The sequence below is a fragment of the Chelonoidis abingdonii genome, chromosome 6 (genome assembly GCF_003597395.2).
Source record: "Chelonoidis abingdonii isolate Lonesome George chromosome 6, CheloAbing_2.0, whole genome shotgun sequence".
Classification (NCBI taxonomy): Eukaryota; Metazoa; Chordata; order Testudines; family Testudinidae; genus Chelonoidis; species Chelonoidis abingdonii.
In genome coordinates, this window is record NC_133774.1 from 50,962,595 (window position 1) to 50,979,845 (window position 17,251).

The 17,251-nt window shown below is 44.3% G+C and overlaps 1 protein-coding gene across 5 annotated transcripts in view; it reads right to left on the reverse strand.

The window, feature by feature from the left end:
• Positions 1–17,251, reverse strand: part of FCHO2 (FCH and mu domain containing endocytic adaptor 2) — a 239,032-nt gene that overhangs the window by 6,101 nt on the left and 215,680 nt on the right. For all 5 annotated transcript variants that reach the window (XM_075067024.1, XM_075067019.1, XM_075067023.1 and 2 more), the window contains 5 exons: positions 15,312–15,423; positions 14,549–14,704; positions 11,725–11,857; positions 9,671–9,870; positions 6,310–6,374 (listed from right to left, as the gene is read on the reverse strand). In XM_075067024.1, the coding sequence (XP_074923125.1) occupies positions 6,310–6,374; positions 9,671–9,870; positions 11,725–11,857; positions 14,549–14,704; positions 15,312–15,423 (666 nt within the window). The remainder of the gene's footprint in view (positions 1–6,309; positions 6,375–9,670; positions 9,871–11,724; positions 11,858–14,548; positions 14,705–15,311; positions 15,424–17,251) is intronic.

The window sequence follows — 17,251 nt, forward strand, 5'->3', positions numbered from 1 at the left end:
CCAGAATTCCAAGGGGCGGGGGAGACTGCGGGAACTATGGGATAGCTACAGAAGAGCTACCCACAATGCAACGCTTCAGAAATCAACTTTAGCCTCGGACCATGGACGCACACGCCGAATTACTGTGCCTAGTATGGCCGCATGAAATCGAATTTATAATATCAGTTTTATAAAACCGATTTTAGCTAATTCGATATTATCCCGTAGTGTAGACGTGGCCTTAGCCACTCAAGACTGTATATTTTGCAATACTGCTGTAAGCCTCTAACCAGAAAGACAGCTAAAAGCAATGCTCTAAACCAGGGGTTCTCAAACTGAGGGTCAGGACCCCTCAGGGGGTCGCGAGGTTATGACCTGGGGAGTCGTGAGCTGTCAGCCTCCACCCCAAAGCCTGCTTTGCCTCCAGCATTTATAATGGTGTTAAATATATTAAAAAATGGTTTTAATTTATATGGGGGGGGAGGGGAGGTCGCACTCAGAGGCTTGCTGTGTGAAAGGGCTCACCAGTACAAAAGTCTTGAGAACCCCTGCTCTAAACAACCCCATGCTGATACAAGTTTGCCTGGTTTTGGAGTGGCTGATAAGAGATCTTGTGTTATGCCTGTGTTTCTCCAGCAACCAGGCTGCAATTAAAAGGAAACACCAGAGACAGAAGCTGGGTTTTCTACCTGTGCTGCTCTTTTCTCTCCCCTTTTGTGTGTTTGTCTTCTTTTGTCTTCTAGGAAACAGGATTGGACTTTAACAGCAGCAGCAATAACAACAGCTCCAACTCATCTCAACTAATCTTTTTTCTTTCCTCCCCCAAAGGACAATTATTGCTATATAAGGGACTGTGAAACAAGGGGATTTTTCCTTCTTAATCTACAAGGAAAGGACACAAGGGATACTGTGAAAAGGTGAACAGACTATGAGGTAAATATGAATGAAAATGAGAGGTAGATTGGCTCATGCTATGGCATCTTTTCTCCCTCCTTAATATCTAAGCGGTGATGCTTATATGCCATAGATATTGGCACCTTAGAATTAGATGACAGGAGATACTGCTTTAGAAAGTAAGTGGACAGAAAGAAGAGCGAGAAAAAAAACCTAGTTACCTTTCCATAACTGGTGTTTTCTGAGATATGTTGCTCATGTCCATTCTACAATAGATGTGCGTGCTTGCCCCGTGCACCAGTGCCATAGGTTTTCCCCTTAGCAGTACCTATAGGGGAGCACCCCTAGCGACCCCTGGAGTGGCGCTGCTATGGCATGGTATAAGGGGTGCTACGGGCTCCTCCCATTCAGTTCCTTCTTGCTAGACACCTCCAACAGAGGGGAAGGAGGGCAGGATGTGGAATGGACATGGGCAACACATCTCGAAGAATACCAGTTACGGAAAGGTAACTGTCTTTTCTTCTTTGAGTGATTGCTCATGTGTATTCCACAACAGGTGATTCCAAGCTTTATCTGTTGGAGGTGGGTAGGCATTCACAAGACAGTTGGGATGGAGCACTGCCTTGCCGAACATGGTGTCCTCCCTGGTTTGGGAGACGATTGCATAATGCGAGGTAAACGTGTGAACCAATGACCATGTGGCAGCCCTACAAATGTCCTGAATAGGGAAGTGGGCCAGAAAGGCAGCTGATGAGGCTTGCGCCCTAGTTGAATGCGCCCTCACAATTGGCAGGGAAACTCCCACCAGGCTGTAACAAGTATGGATACACAAGGTGATCCAGTTGGAGAGCCGCTGAGTGGAGATTGGCTGACCTTTCATGCGTTCAGCCATGGCGAACAACAGTTTGGAAGATCTCCTGAACAGTTTTGTATGTTCCAGGTAAAAAGCCATAGCCCATCTCACATCCAGCATGTGGAGGCGGTGCTCCTCACTGGACGCCTGGGGTTTGGGACAGAGCACTGGCAGGAAAAATGTCCTGGCCCATATGATAGGCAGAGACCACCTTGGGGAGGAATGAAGGGTGTGGGCAGAGCTGGACCTTATCCTTATGGAACACCATGTACGGGGGTTCAGCGGTCAGGGCCCAGAGCTCTGAGACCCGTCTAGCAGACATGATCACCACCAGAAATGCTACTTTCCATGAGAGGTGTGACTGGGAGTATGTAGCAAGCGGCTCACGTGGAGATCCAGTTAACCTGGCCAGCACTAGGTTCAGGTCCCACTGGGGAACTGGGGGGGGTCTAACATATGGAAAAAGGTGATCTAAGCCCTTAAGGAATTGACTGATCATGGCATAAGAGAATATTGTATGGCCCTGCACTGGCAGGTGGAAGGCCATTATGGCTGCCAGGTGCACCTTGACTGAGGAGAGCGCTAGGCTCTGGGCTCTAAGATGAAGGAGATAGTCTAGTATAAGGTGGATCGGAGCAGCCACTGGCGAGACTCCCTGATCACCGATTTTTTATAAGGGGGCTTGTATCTGGAGTGGGTGCCTGACTGGGAGCCTGCTGTGGTTTGAACTTGGTAGAGACTGAGCGTCTTTAATGTTGTACGGGAATCCTTCAGACTGTGTAACTTCACATCTGTCCTGCAAACAGGGCCTTGCCATTGAACGGAAGGTTCTGCAAGGAGTTCTGTGCCTTGCTGGATACTCCTGACAGCAGGAGCCATGACACTATCCTCACAGAATATCAGGGTTGGAAGGGACCTCAGAAGATCATCTAGTCCAACTCCCTGCTCAAAACAGGCCCAATCCCCTGACAGATTTTTGCCCCAGATCCCTAAATGGCCTCCTCAAGGACTGAACTCACAACCCTGGGTTTAGCAGGCCAATGCTCAAACGACTGAGCTATCGCTCCCCCACACAGAGGCTGTGGACCTTGCAGCCATATCCGCAGTGTCTTAGGCTACCTGAAGGGCCGCCCTGATGGCAGCTGTGCCCTCCTCAACCAGAGCCTTAAACTCCTTATCATACTCCTGGAGGGCGTCTGCAAATCTGGGCAGTGAGCCCCACGAACTAAAGTTGTATCTACCCAGCAGGGCTTGGTGGTTTGCTGCCCTCAGTTGGAAGCTTGAGAACGAATAAATCTTTCTACGAAATAAATCTAGTCTCCTTGAGTCCTTATTCTTAGGAGTAGGAGCGGGTTGACCTTGATGCTCCCTATGGTTGACCGCCGCGAACACCAGAGAGTTGGGGGCGGGGTGGGTATACAGATATTCATGCCCCTTGGCGGGCACGAAATACTTCCGTTCTGCCCTCTTAGAGATGGTGGACAAGGAAGCCAGGGCAAAGAAGCCGGGGCTTGCCACAGGGTGTTTGAGATCTTTGCCACCCCTTCATGGTGTGGGAGAGACACCCTGGCTGTGCCAAAGCTAGGAGAACATTGAAGAGGGAATCTGAGGGTTTCTCCACCTCCATATCTTGTAGGTTGAGGCTTGATGCCACCCTTTTCAACAGTTCCTGGCGGGCTTTCGTGTCCTCCTGCGGGACGGGAGGAGGAGGGGCCGTGATTGCCTCATCAGGGTAGGATGATGGAGGTGCGGTGCTCTGCATCCCCACCTATGCTGCAGGTCCCACCACTTGGTCCCCTTCTAAGTGCGGGACTGGGGATGAGTGCTCTGCTGACTCTTTTCTGGTAGGCCGAGAGAGGGAAGCTGATGGTCATTCCGAGGCTCCGGCCACCGAGCAGGCCACCACTGGAACCATAGCGCTGGCCAGGGAGCCCGATGGCACTACACCTGCTGTGGCACCGTCAGAGCGGACTGACTCACCTGGTCCACCAACTGTTGACTTTGAAGGGAGGCCAGGCTGGCATATGATCTACCACTGTCCTGGGATTGGGATGAGTGACGGCGTCAGGAGTGGTGCTGAATACGAGATCATGATCCCTGTGTGGAGGAGCGAGAGTACCATCTTGAGTGGCTGCTCCGCGAATGGCTCCGATGGGCGGATCCGTGACTTCAGGGTGCCAGTGACTGATGTCTGGGGCTGTGGGAGTGGTGCCGTGGCGGAGTCCTTGAATGGGCCAAAGAGTGGCAGCGGTGTCGATGTCTGTACTGCAAGGGGCTATGATAGCTTCTTGGAGATAACGACCTCCGGTGCTGTCTGTCCTGGTCTTGGCAGGGCATGCTCTCATTGCGAGGTCTGCGTTCCCTCAAGATGGAGTGGGGCCGTGAACCCCTCCTGCTTGGCACCCAGCCAGACAACTTGTTGGGGGTTGATGGAGACTAGTGTAGGCCGTGCGCGGGACGGTCACTGTGCTGATGACGGCGTTGGGAATCTTCCCTCAACCGTGAGCGGTACCGTTCAGGCAGCGACTGTGGGGGTCTGAGTGGTGGCTTGCCTCTGGACTGGGGAGCTGTTGACGGTGGTGCAACCAGTACCAGTAGAGACATAATGTCTCGAGCTGCCTGCAGGGCCTCCGGTGTGGAGGGCACCTGAATGTGGCCACTGGCATCTGGGGAGGTTGGCTCGGAGTGGGCTGGGCTACTCCACTCAACTTGAGTCGGAGGTCGCGAGGCTGATGGGGATCGAGAGCTGCCCAATGCGGGTCTAGTCTCTCCCCTAGCTTTGCTCCAGTGCCTTGGCAGAGAAGACCTCTTCTTAGCCTTTTCAGATGGAGAGCAGTGCTGACCAGTGGAGGGCACCACTGGTTTGCTGTGCAGTGATGCCACAGTGCTGACTCGGAGCGGTGCAGCAGTGTTGGAGTCAGGGCTGAATCCATCAAAATGGCTCGGAGCCGTATGTACCGCTCCTTCTTGGTCTGAGGTTTGAAGGATCTGCAAATTTTGCAGCGGTCGCTGAGATGGGTTTTCCCCAGACAGTGTAAAAAGTCCACGTGTGGGTCACTCACAGGCACAGGCTGTTTGCAAGTGTTGCACGACAAAGCCTGGGGCGCCATGCACGCCCTGACCCGGGTGCATTTAACTTTGGTAACTAAACTTTTTTTTTTTTTTTTGGTAACTACAGGTACTACTAACTAACAAAGTACAAAGAGAGAAAGATACAGCAGAGCTGTAGCAGAGAAGTTCCAAAGCACCTTTATGGGCAGCAAGAAGGAACTGAGGGTTGGAGGAGCATGCAGCACCACTCCAAGGGTTGCTGGGGGCGCTCTCCTACGGGTATTGCTAAGGGAAAAACTTCCAGCAACAGTGCACGTGGTGAGCATCCACACCTATTGTGGAATGCCCATGAGCAATCACTTGAAGAAGAATATTTGGAAATGGACAGAATGTGTCAGACATGGACAGAAAATCTAATAAAAATGGATGGAGTGAGCAAGCAACAAAAGAGAACTTCTAGACTACCAATTTCAGCGTATTCTTTTGACTATTGCTGATTCATGCTCCTGTCTCAGGTTAATAAAACTGTAAGTTACATAAATGCAGAATGTGATCTTTAATTAATATTTATCCAGCTATTGTACAGTTTCTGCTTAGTTCAACAATTAAACTATGCAAAAATGGCATTAAAATTAATTTTCCTTGAACAGCTATTCACTTTCATATGGTACTGAAACAGGCAAAACTTGGCATGTACTGTACATTTCCTCATCCATGGCAATGATTAGTCATTAGAACTGCTAGCTACTCTGAAGTAGTTTCCCCATTTCTTCTCCAATAGCTGCTTCATTAACAACTACATTTTGTGCTCCCAATTAACAATAAAATAATCAACTAACCTAAGATTTTAAGATAATATTTATTAAAAAACAACCCATTTATAATCTCGAAGAATTTAGGTGTTTTTTAATAAGCATTTCAGGAGAATTAGGAAGTAGCATCTGAGAACAGTTTCAATTTCTTCTGTGTTATTTGCTAAGTGCTGACAACATTCTTGGTGCTTTATAAGACAAAAAATGAACACTTCCTATTCTGAGCAGTTTTAAATCAGACAGACAGAGAGAGAGAGAGAGAGAGAGCGCGCATGCAGGATTGTTTGCTAGAAGCTGGGAATGGGCAACAGGATGGATTTCTTGATGATAACTTGCTCTTTTCATTCCCTCTGGGGCACCTGGCATTGGCCACGGACGGAAGACAGGATACTGGGCTAGATGGACTTTGGTCTGACCCAGTATGGCAGTTCTTATGACGTACTGGGATTTCCAGAAGTAGTAAGGAGAGTGTTTTTTTATTTATTTTGGCTGATAACTCAGCTTTTGGGCTGTATAGAGAGAGTTTTCAGGGTGAATTTGAATGAGGTGGTGGCAGCTTGAGATGAGAGGGCAACCCAGGAATTGGAGATAGCATGGAAAAGGGTGCAGACACCAGAGTGGGAAAAATAAAACAAAAGAAAATGATAAAAATGTATTTCTTCTAATTAAATAATTTATTTCTACATACTAAATTTATCAGCAAAACCCAGTCAGACTTACCTCCATTCTCTGATTTTTCTGAAATACCAGATATTTTCCAAAAAGCTTTCATCTGTTCTGCATTCCTAAAAGAGAAAGCTAGTTACTCACCAATAACAAAGTTTTAGAATATATTCCTGCCCTAGATCCTTTAACCTGGTGACCCTGGAAAACAGTTAGCCCTGAGAAGGGACCCTTGTACTAAACTCGACATAGACAGAGATTATACAAAGGCAACCCTTCCCCCCACCTCCCTGCTCTCCCAGATTCAGCTGTCTGAAAAAAGTCTACAAAGAGGCACAGGTTGAAGTGGATAAGTGTGGCTCTGGAGGCAGTATATTTAGATAAATTACTGAAAAGTAATCTCATCTTCTCATGCATAAAATTACCTTCCCACAGATAATCTCTGAAAAGAGGTTAAGCAACTAGCTGAAGGGGGAGGAGGGAGCATAAAACAATTTGCCCAAAGCAGACATTAGAGCTAGCTTCAGCATCCAAAGCACATACCGACCTATATATAGATACGAGAGCTGACCAAAGGCTGACAATTCCATTTTGTGACAACTTTTGAGGGTTTGAAATTATATCCTGGTGGTTAGGGTACTGGCCTGGTATGCAGGAGAAAGGTTCAAGTCCCTTCCCTGCCTGATTCAGAATGGAGTTTTTAATTCCAGATCACCTGTGATGGGGATGTATACCCCACACAAACAACAAAGGATTAATGTAGACCTGAGGCGCAGTTATACTACTTGGCTGCACCGGGAGGATGGGTCAGAACAAATTAAAGATGAGTCCCAGCTGTGAGAAGAACTGGGTGGGTAGTATGAAATGAGAAAGTCTGGAGCAGAAGGGGGGCTGCAGGCAGAGAAGGAGGAACTCTGCAATCACTCCAGGACTAGACAGTGGAGAGACCAGGAAGGTCAAGGAGGAAACTTGGGGAAGAGTTGGCCCTGGGATCCTTTACTGAGTTGCAAAGGCTGACAAGAGCCCAGGAGAGACATGGAGCAGCCAGCAGGCTGGTGCAGGCTCTGGCAGTGAGCCCTAATAAAAGGGCACGATTTGGACTTTCAGAGGTGGGAGGTGTTCAGCTGAGTAATTAAGGAAAACGTTAAGAGGGTGAAAAGGCAAGCCTGAGGAGGGCAGAAATTGGGTTAAGTGGCACTTCTGGTGTGGGATTAATGGGGGGAGGGAGCTGGGGCTGAGAATCCTGACTTTAGAGAGGCCAGCTGACAGATTTAGTAGGAAGAAGTCCAGGAAGATGGCAGCATGGAGTCTGGCACAGTGAACCTTGATTGCCTGTCCTAGGGTCCCTGGACTGGAACCCAGTGTAGTGGGAAGGCCTGGGCTCCCCCAGCAGCCAGTGGTGAGGTGGTGTGAAGCCCTGGAGAAGGGGATATGGACAACTGGAAGCCCTGAGAAAAGGGTGGACTTACTACTGAGCCCAAAATTGTTGTGGCAGACCAGCCAGAGAGACTGGACAACTGTGTTATTGTTGCTACACTGGGAGGCATGGGACTATACATGTCCTGGTCAAAGAGCTGAGTCAGGAGAATCAGCAGACTGCAGGGGTGCTAGAGAAGGAGAGTCTGCTATGCCACACCCAACTGTGGAGGTGGGTGGCTCCAGCACTGAGTCCACTCTTCTACAACCCCAGATCAGAGACTTGTACCTGGGTCTTCCGCATCCCAGGCCCCCAGCTACCTAGACAGAGTCTCTCTCCTTCTTTCTTTACCCAAACATCTTCCCAACAAAGGTTCTGCGGAAACCAATACACCTTCATGAAACATTCTATCTTTGCAAAGTGTTCTGACCAGCTCTAGCAAATACTCCGCACATCTCAGAGATTAAAGCATTATTCAGGCAGGCTGCAAAAGCTACCATAGTCTTAGTGGAATAATTTAATAATCGTTTGGCAATTGTACCCCTCCTTGAGAATAGCAGGCCTGAACAACAAGGAAGATTCATCTTGTCAGCTTCACTTAAAATGATTCTTCAATAGTACTTCCTCAAAGCACAATATTAAAAAATGGATTAATTCCATAAAGACTGGAAACTATCCAGATAACACCACAGCACTTGCACCACATCTGTTTGTTAAGCAAGGCAAGGTTCAGATAAAAAAAATAAAAAAAAAAAAATCAGACAGCTTTCAGAAAGAACCTTGAAACACGAAGCATAACAATCTCCCTGGACATTCTATAGCAGATTTAAAAGTAGCCATACTTGAACAAAAAAACTTCAGAGAGAGAAACTGCAGAACTAAAATCATTTGCAAATTTAACACCATTAAATTGGGCTTGAATAGGGACTGGGGGTGGCTGGCTCACTACAAAAGCAATTTTCCCTCTCTTGGCATTGACACCTCCTCATCAATTATTGGGAGTGGACTACATCCGCCCTGATTGGATTGGCCTTGTCAACACTGGTTCTCCACTTGTAGGTAACTCCCTTTTCTTCATGTGTCAGTATAATAATGCCTGCATCTGTAATTTTCACTCCATGCATCTGAAGAAGTGAGTTTTTTACCCACGAAAGCTTATGCCCAACTAAATCTGTTAATCTTTAAGGTGCCTTGAAGACTCTTCATTGTTTTTATTTGAAAACACTACAGAGAAAAAAACTAGTGACTAATTACTACAAGAAAAGGGTACAGGAAAACTTTCTGCAAATTTTAAAGAAATAGATGGCAAATTGATACCAAGCCACAGACCAGCAGTCCTCTAATTTGTCTACAAGGGAAACTAGAACGCAAGAAGAAAAATGTGTTAGTATTGATGCTGACCTGTGTAGCCATGGCAGCAGGTGGGTTAACTGCTTCCAATGATTACACTGTCCACATGACATGACATGACATACAAATTCAACAACATGATCCATGGAAGCAATTACAGATGAAATGGCCATTAGGTTAGAAGATGTTATGCTCAGTTTAGTGCAAAATACAGCCAGTGACAAATTTGTCCAAAAGAACACAGATAGTTGCACTGGCTTGACGGACTTCATTATGGTTGGAATGAGTGCATGTTTTCAATTTGAATTAATATAAATTGATTGGATATTGTCTATGTTTTGGAGTGAACCTCTACCCGGATATAACGCTCCACGGGTGGGGTGGGAGCGGGGGCTGCGCGCTCCGGCGGATCAAAGCAAGTTCGATATAACGTGGTTTCACCTATAATGCAGTAAAATTTTTTGGCTCCAGAGGACTGCTTTATATCAGGGTAGAAGTGTATCTAATAAGATTACACACTATCAAAGGGTTTAAAATAAGTTTCTAAAGCGATTGCAAAACTCTCAATACAATTTCTTTTCAAAATTCACGTAATGTTAACAAGCGTCCTGAAAGAAATGTGATACTATAATAGAAATGCACTGAATTTACCATTTTGCAGGGGGAAGGGACTGCATGTTTGTTACTCCTCCATCTACCGGTACGACAACCTGTATGTTAGACAGCATACTAGGCACAGTCATAGATTCTGGGTTGTACTTGTAATCCACTCTTACATCGGTAGTGCTAGCATTACATTTCCAGTACGTTGCAAGATTCAAAGGTGTGGACTGGATACCATTTGAAGATACCTTTAAAAAAATTAAAATAAAATGTCTATTTACTTATTGTAAGAATTATGGAACTGTGTTAGCAACACCACAATTAAGATTCTAACTCCATTATAAATCCTGGTTATATTTGAGATACATGCAAATTAATAATCACTAGTGCTCTTTTTGGGGGAGGAAGGTCTCATTCAAGAAGTATTATTTAATGACACACAATTGAGATTATCCATCTATCTATCTAATCGTGCCTTATAACTAAATGGGATATTCTCAGGTTAATTGGGAACAACATCCAAGTCAGACTGGGCTTAGCAGCTTTTATATTGTAATTCCACAGACTGCTTTTGTCAGACTTTTTTTTGGGGGGGGGGGCAGGGAAGGAAAGGGGGATTAACTGTCTCCCCTCCACCCCTAGAATCCCCTTCCCTTTCTGGCTCTTCCAATACAAAACATTGGTGTCAGTTTAGTTTTTAAGTTGTCTTTTGCATTCTACACTGCACTGAAGAAATCTGCCTGGAGAGGTCTTAATTTCTCCCATCCACTTGTGGACCATAATGATTTAATTGACAGAGGGTAACTTACAGTCATGGGGCAGTTAGCACAAAAGTACTATTAGAAACAACATTTGCCTACCAGTTGAAGCACACATTTGGCCGCTTCTGTAGGCTGAGCACATCACACACACCAGCAGCTCTTTGTATCCCCACATTCCCCTTACAAGCTCCCTGTATACCACACTTCTATCCCCTTTTATTTCAGGGACACACTGCTACCCTCTCCCTCATGCCAGGGGATCTGTGTCCCCCTAACAGCTTCCTCATGTCTGGGACTCTGTGCTTCCCCATTCTCCCCCAACCTTCAAGACAGGGGCTCTGTGTGCCCCCTCACTGTCTTATACTAGGGTCCCCCATTAGTCCCCCAAGGGTTATGCATGCCCCCTCCTGCACACGCCAGGGGCTCTTTGTGCCCCCCCATATTCCTTTCCCCCCACAATACCAGTGTCTCCCATTCTCTCTTGCCCCCTCCCCCTTCCCCAGCAAGGGTTCTGAGTGGCCTTCTCCTTCGCCAGCCTATGTCAGCGGCTTCAGGTGCCCCCCTTTTCCCTGGTCTCCCACACTCCCTCCCAGGCCAGGGGCTCATCTGCATCCCTATTCCCATCTCACCGTGTGCCCCCTTCCTCCATACCAGGTGCTCTATATGCTCCCCATGACCCTTTTCTTTCCCTCCCACACACACTCCTTTTCAGGGCATCAACGTTTTTAAACTGTATTGGAAGATGGGGAGAGCTGCTATCCTGGCAAGGGTTTATGAGTGCCATCAACCGGTTCTTCGATCTATAGACAATAACAGAGGTAGATGAAACTGCTGAATGGCAGCTGCAGGGGGCTCCTTGTATCCCTCATTTCTCCCTTTTGATTTTTCCAGTTTCACCAAAATCAATAGGGTTATGCCCTATTTCCTGAAAATGTGGAATTGACTGGATGCCGCATTCAAAAAGTTATCACACAGACAAATGGAGAAATACCATCAAATTGAGTATAAGGTCTCACTTCCCTCAGCCAACAATGCTCAAAGGAAGCAATGTTGGAACCCAGCACAAGTGTCACATGCTCAGAGCAAGCATGAGCAAACTGAAAAGTCATCAAGCCAGGAGAAGCAGCAAGAAAACACCAAGGGCACAAATTGATCCAGCAGCCAGGTGAGGTCCTATGGGTTGGAACAGTCTAGTGTAAGTCTGGCTTAAGAACCATCCAACTAAATGGTGACAATCCTCCTTTATGCCCACCTAAACAATAATTCTGATAGTCTCTTTACAGATGTGAAATCTGCAAAAGTTCCTTAAAAAAAAAATCTCCAAATAAAAAAAGTATTTACCTGATATTTTAAAACATCAACATTATAATAGGAAGCAGATGGATTCTGCTCTGATAACTTCTTGAGGCAGACTGTGACAGCTTGCATGTTCATCCAAAAATCTTTTGTACTGGAGTCACTTTGTGACTGATCACTACATGTAAAATGAAGATAGGAATGAGAATACAAATATTAGTTTTCTTATTTTGGTTGTCTTAATTTTAAGTGGTAGACCTTTCCCTTTATTTCTTACACTTTTTTCAAACACAATAAGAGGTTGTAACATAATTTCACCTTTCAGAATATTAAGGCACATCAGTTACCTATTCAATACTAGCATTTAACACACACACACACCCCTGGATTACAGCTGAATGTCAGTGGCACCATAGTTAAGGCTGTGTCTGGATTGTTCCTTCAAGAGGACACATTTTTAATATTAAAAAAACCTGCCCTGTAGTGACACCTTGAGGGGAAAAAGCTACAAAAAAGTATCTTTAAAAATAAATTTAATCTAATCTAAGATTATAAACACTAAAATGCCTTGATCACAATGTGGAGGTTACTTACCTGTAACTAGCGGTTCTTCAACATGTATGGTCCCTATCTCTAGTCCACATATGCTATGCATGTGCTCTATGTGCCTGAGATCAGAGATTTCTGGCAGGTGGTTTCCGTTGGTTTACACCTGTACAGTTGCTTCCCTCATGCTCTATACTGAGGTTTTGAGGGGCAGCTTGAACCAACACTTCTCCAGTTCCTCCTCTTACTGCAAATCGAGTCATGATCCAAAGTAGAGGGGAAGGAGGGCAGGCAGTTGCATAGAGATAGGGACCACATATCTTGAAGAACCTTCAGTTACAGGTAAATGACCTGCTTTTCTTCTTTGTGTGGCAGTCCCTATGTGTATTCCACACGAGTGACTGGTAAGCAGTATCCAAACAAGTGAGTGTGCAAGGATGCAGGCAGTATAGATGTCTGTAATACCTGCTGTCTGTACTTCTGAATCTGGAGAAGAATCTGGGACTAAGGCATAATCGTTTGTGAAGGTATCAATGGAACATCAGGTTGCTGTCTTACAAATGTCCAGTATAGATACTTCTCAAAGATGTGTTATTGATTTGCATGAGTTCTCTTGGAGTGGGTCCTCTCCCCACCCAGGGAAGGGAGATACAGCCAACAGGTAACAGAGTGATACAGCTGGAGGTCCAACGAGAGAGTCTCTGAGCAGATAGCACTTGTCCCTGTGAGTGCTCTGCTACAGCAACAAATAGTCTAGTTTACCTAGTTCCCTGAGCTTTCACCTTCCAGAGCTCATGGGTCTGAGGCAGCCCAGCCATGGGGACTGTGCTCTGGCTTCCAGGGGCCATGGCAGCATGGACATGTGGATTATATGAGTCTGCAGCTCCACGTGGTGGTGTTTCAAAACAGAGAAATTTCTCACAAACCAGAAATCCTGACTTTCAGGCAGCTCTAGCTGCAATATACAAAACAGGAGTACATGTGGCACCTTAGAGACTAACAAATTTATTTCAGCATGAGCTTTCTTGAGCTACAGCTCGCTTCTTCAGATGCACAGAATGGAACACACAGACAGGAGATATTTATACATACAGAGAACATGAAAAAGTGGAAGTCTGCATACCAACAGGAAGAGTCTAATCAATTGAGATGAGCTATCGTCAGCAGGGGAAAAAAAACTTTTGAAGTGATCATTAAGATGACTCATAGAAGGTGTGAAGAGAACTTAACATAGGGAAATGGATTCAATTAGTGTAATGACCCAGCCATTCCCAGTCTCTGTTAAGGCCAGAGTTAATTGTGTCTAATCTGCATATTAATTCGAGTTCAGCAGTCTCTCTTTGGAGTCTGTTTTTTTGTTGCAAAACTGCCACCTTCAAGTCTGTCACTGAGTGGTTAGAGAGGTTGAAGTGTTTTCCCACTGGTTTTTGAATGTTATGATTCCTGATGTCAGATTTGTGTCCATCCTGACGATAGCTGTTAGTTTCTAAGGTGCCACAAATACTCCTGTTCTTTTTGTGGATACAGACTAACACGGCTGCTACTCTGAAAAATATACGAAACAGTTACTCTAGATGGGGACTGCTTTTTTTCCTCTAAGAATTTTCAGAAATACTTTTGCTGTGTATAGCACATGCCTCATCTATATAGTAACACAAAGGTTCTGGTCTACGGTATAAAAGATAGGTTTCAAAGTAAAAAGATGTAGTTAAAAAACCCCCCCACAATAGTAATTGCCATATCAGAAAAAGTATGTCAGTATTAACTGCAAGCTAACAGATTTCCAAGTGAAGGTTGACACTTGATCCATCAATCATTCCAATGTGATCTCTGTACAAAAAATGCCATATACCTTGAAGTGGGAGTGTCACTCTTCTTAATTTTGAAATTTCTAGTTTGTTTCTGTCAGTGATCAGGTACATTGTTCGTATAATTTAAACATGTATTTAGATAAATTAAATCGTGTTTAATTTTTAAACAAAGATTGTCTAAAACATTTAATTTACAAAATCGTATGTAAAGAGACATCCACAGATTCATACAACTAGATTTTTAAGTCATTTTTGCAGTTTTAGCCATGTGATTCCCATTATAATCAATGGAAATTTCAAGTCTAGTAATCTATGCAATTCTCATACTGTGATTAGAGTGAGAGCGCTGAACAGAAACTAAGCATAAAAAATACAAGGCAATTTACTGGTGTAAATAAAATTCACAGCAAAGTTTAAACAATAAGATATCGGAGAATTTGTTTTTAAATAGTAATATAACAATTCACATTTTAAAATCACATGGTTTTCTATTAGATAAAAAAATACAAAACCTGTATACAAGTTGTGCATTTGGAAGAATCTGCTCTAGTTTGCTTGTGTTTTTTACCCTGAAGCAGAGTACAGCTGGAGACGGGTTGCTGGTGAAGACTTTAATAATCCCACTTGGGAATGACACTGTCATATCACCAGTGATCTTCACAATACATCTGGGAGCGAGATGAGAGAAGAGCAATTCTATTACAACGGAATAAAAATAAACCCAGTTCTTACTGCATGTCAAATTTCAGTATTAATTTTAAAGTAAAGATCTACTGTTTTCAGAATATTTGTATCTAAGGCATAAATTTAAAATACAAATTGATTCTAAATGAAGAGGTGGTGGCACTACGGCTTATTGCACTACCTCTTTCACCTCTTGGGATATGATTTAAAAATTAGATGAGGTTGCAAGTGAAATGAGTTTGGTGGATAAAGCATACAGTAGTTTCTTGGTGAACTTTTTTTTTCCACATCACAAACACAAGGCACAACTATGTGTAGGAGATGGCCACAACTGGCATAGCAGAGGTGTTGCAGGTAGAAATGAGGTGCTTTGAGCTGTGTGGGACAATTTACACATAGCACCTACCTGAACTATGCCTGGCCAGTGATAAAGCACCATCTCATTTTCATCAGAAATTCATTTCAACGAATTTACCACATTCTTCTAAAGTTTCACCATTTTCCCCCCATATTTAAAAGAAAAGAAAAAAAGACCAATTTGTTTTCTAAATGTAACTCAGTATAGTCAAAACAATTCACTATTTAACTAACTTTGTAGGATCTGCTCCTTTAAAGTAGGCGTTAACAGATTCAGTAAAGGCTACTGCAACAGGCAGAGTGTCCTGGTTTCCAAGGGTGACAGGGCTGGGACCACGTGAAACACCTAGAATACATATGGGTTATAGGTTTAATTTTCAAGAAGCTTAGCTAGATTTCAAAATGGTTGGCTACCTATGTTACTGAAGTATCAAGTAAAAGAAGTCACTATCATCAGCTTCACAGCAAAGTCCAAAGTATTTTTTTGAAAAGTGTGGAAAAATGTATTTGAAAAACATTTGAAATCAGAATATAACACAATCAAAGCACTAAGCAACAATAAGCAACCTGAGAAAACAGGACTATTGCAATGACATTTTAAACAGATAGATACTAGGGAACACATCATACGTGATACAACATAAATGGTAACATTGTATTAATTAAAGCCAACATGTAGCTGGTACTACTCATAAAACAAACTCTCTACTGTATGCTTATAATATGAAGAAAATGTATAGTAAAAGAAGAGAGTCATCATGGACATGCCATGATTCCAATTATGTCTGCATAAACCCCCCAAGCAGTTTAGTCTGATTCCACATAAATTAAGTATTGGCATTTTTAACTAAGGGTATGGCTACATTAGAAATTTCAAAGCGCTGCCCCAGCAGCGCTGTGGGAGCGCTGGCACGGCAGCACTTTGAAGTGTGAGTGTAGTCAGAGCTGCAGCGCTGGGAGAGAGCTCTCCCAGCGCTGCTTGTAAACCACATCCCTTATGGGTGTAGCATGCAGTGCTTGCGCTGCCGCCCTGATTACACCCACACTTTACAACGCTGCATCTTGCAGCGCTCAGGGGGGTGTTTTTTCACATCCCTGAGTGCGAAAGTTGCAGCGCTGTAAAGTGCCAATGTAGCCAAGCCCTAAGTCTGGAGCACTATCAAGCAGGCAAACACTTTTCACGTGAGATGATCACAGAACATTTTTATTTACTGAGATTTTTACGTCCACCTATTAAGGAATCAGGATATGCCTCAGAGTTACAAGGAAATATGCACCACTTTAAAAATCATTCAATGTACTGGGGAAAATAGTCAGAAAGGCCTGTGTCCAATCTTCATAAGTTGTTATGCAAACACCTGCATACACAGGAGTGTTTCAATTTTTACCTACAAACCGAGACCCAGCGTTACGACTTCTTACACTGTGGCTGCATAAGAAGAGTGTAGGTGAACGTATCCATAACAACAAAATGTTGTGCATGCACAACCAGGGACTAAAATGTACCACTCTAAAACATATACGGCCAGTTACTGAAATCAATAGCACAGTGGAAAGCTTATTATTATTCTTTTCCTGTACTCCTATTAAACCTGACTGTCTCATGCAAAGCATATTGCTCACAAGGAAGCCTAACACTTTTCAATAAGCAGGCAGAAACAGACCAATGAATATTTTCTACTGAGATACCATAAAGCAGAAAGCCATGTTTCTGCTTTCAAACGAATCCTATAATTTACTTTGAAATACTGTGATGTGCGTCTCAGATTTATCAGCAGTACATGCTGTAGGACAGGGGTTCTCAAACGGGGGTTTGGGACCCCTCAGAGGGTCACGAGGTTATTACATGGGGGGTTACGAACTGTCAGCCTCCACCCCAAACCCCGCTTTGCCTCCAGCATTTATAATGGTGTTAAATATATAATAAAGTATTTTTAATTTATTAGGGGGGTTGCACTCAGAGGCTTTTTATGTGAAAGGGGTCAAAAAGTTTGAAAGCCACTGCTGTAGGAGGAGGGTGGGACCTTAATATGAGGAAGCAGCTTGTTAATACATGTACTAATCTATGAAGTAAGTACATGTGGGTGTGGGAACTGTATGTTTAATTTGAGGCAGGAGGGGTGGGAGGAGAAGGAGCAGCATGAGAGAGAGAGGAGTTTAAAAAAAAATGGTCA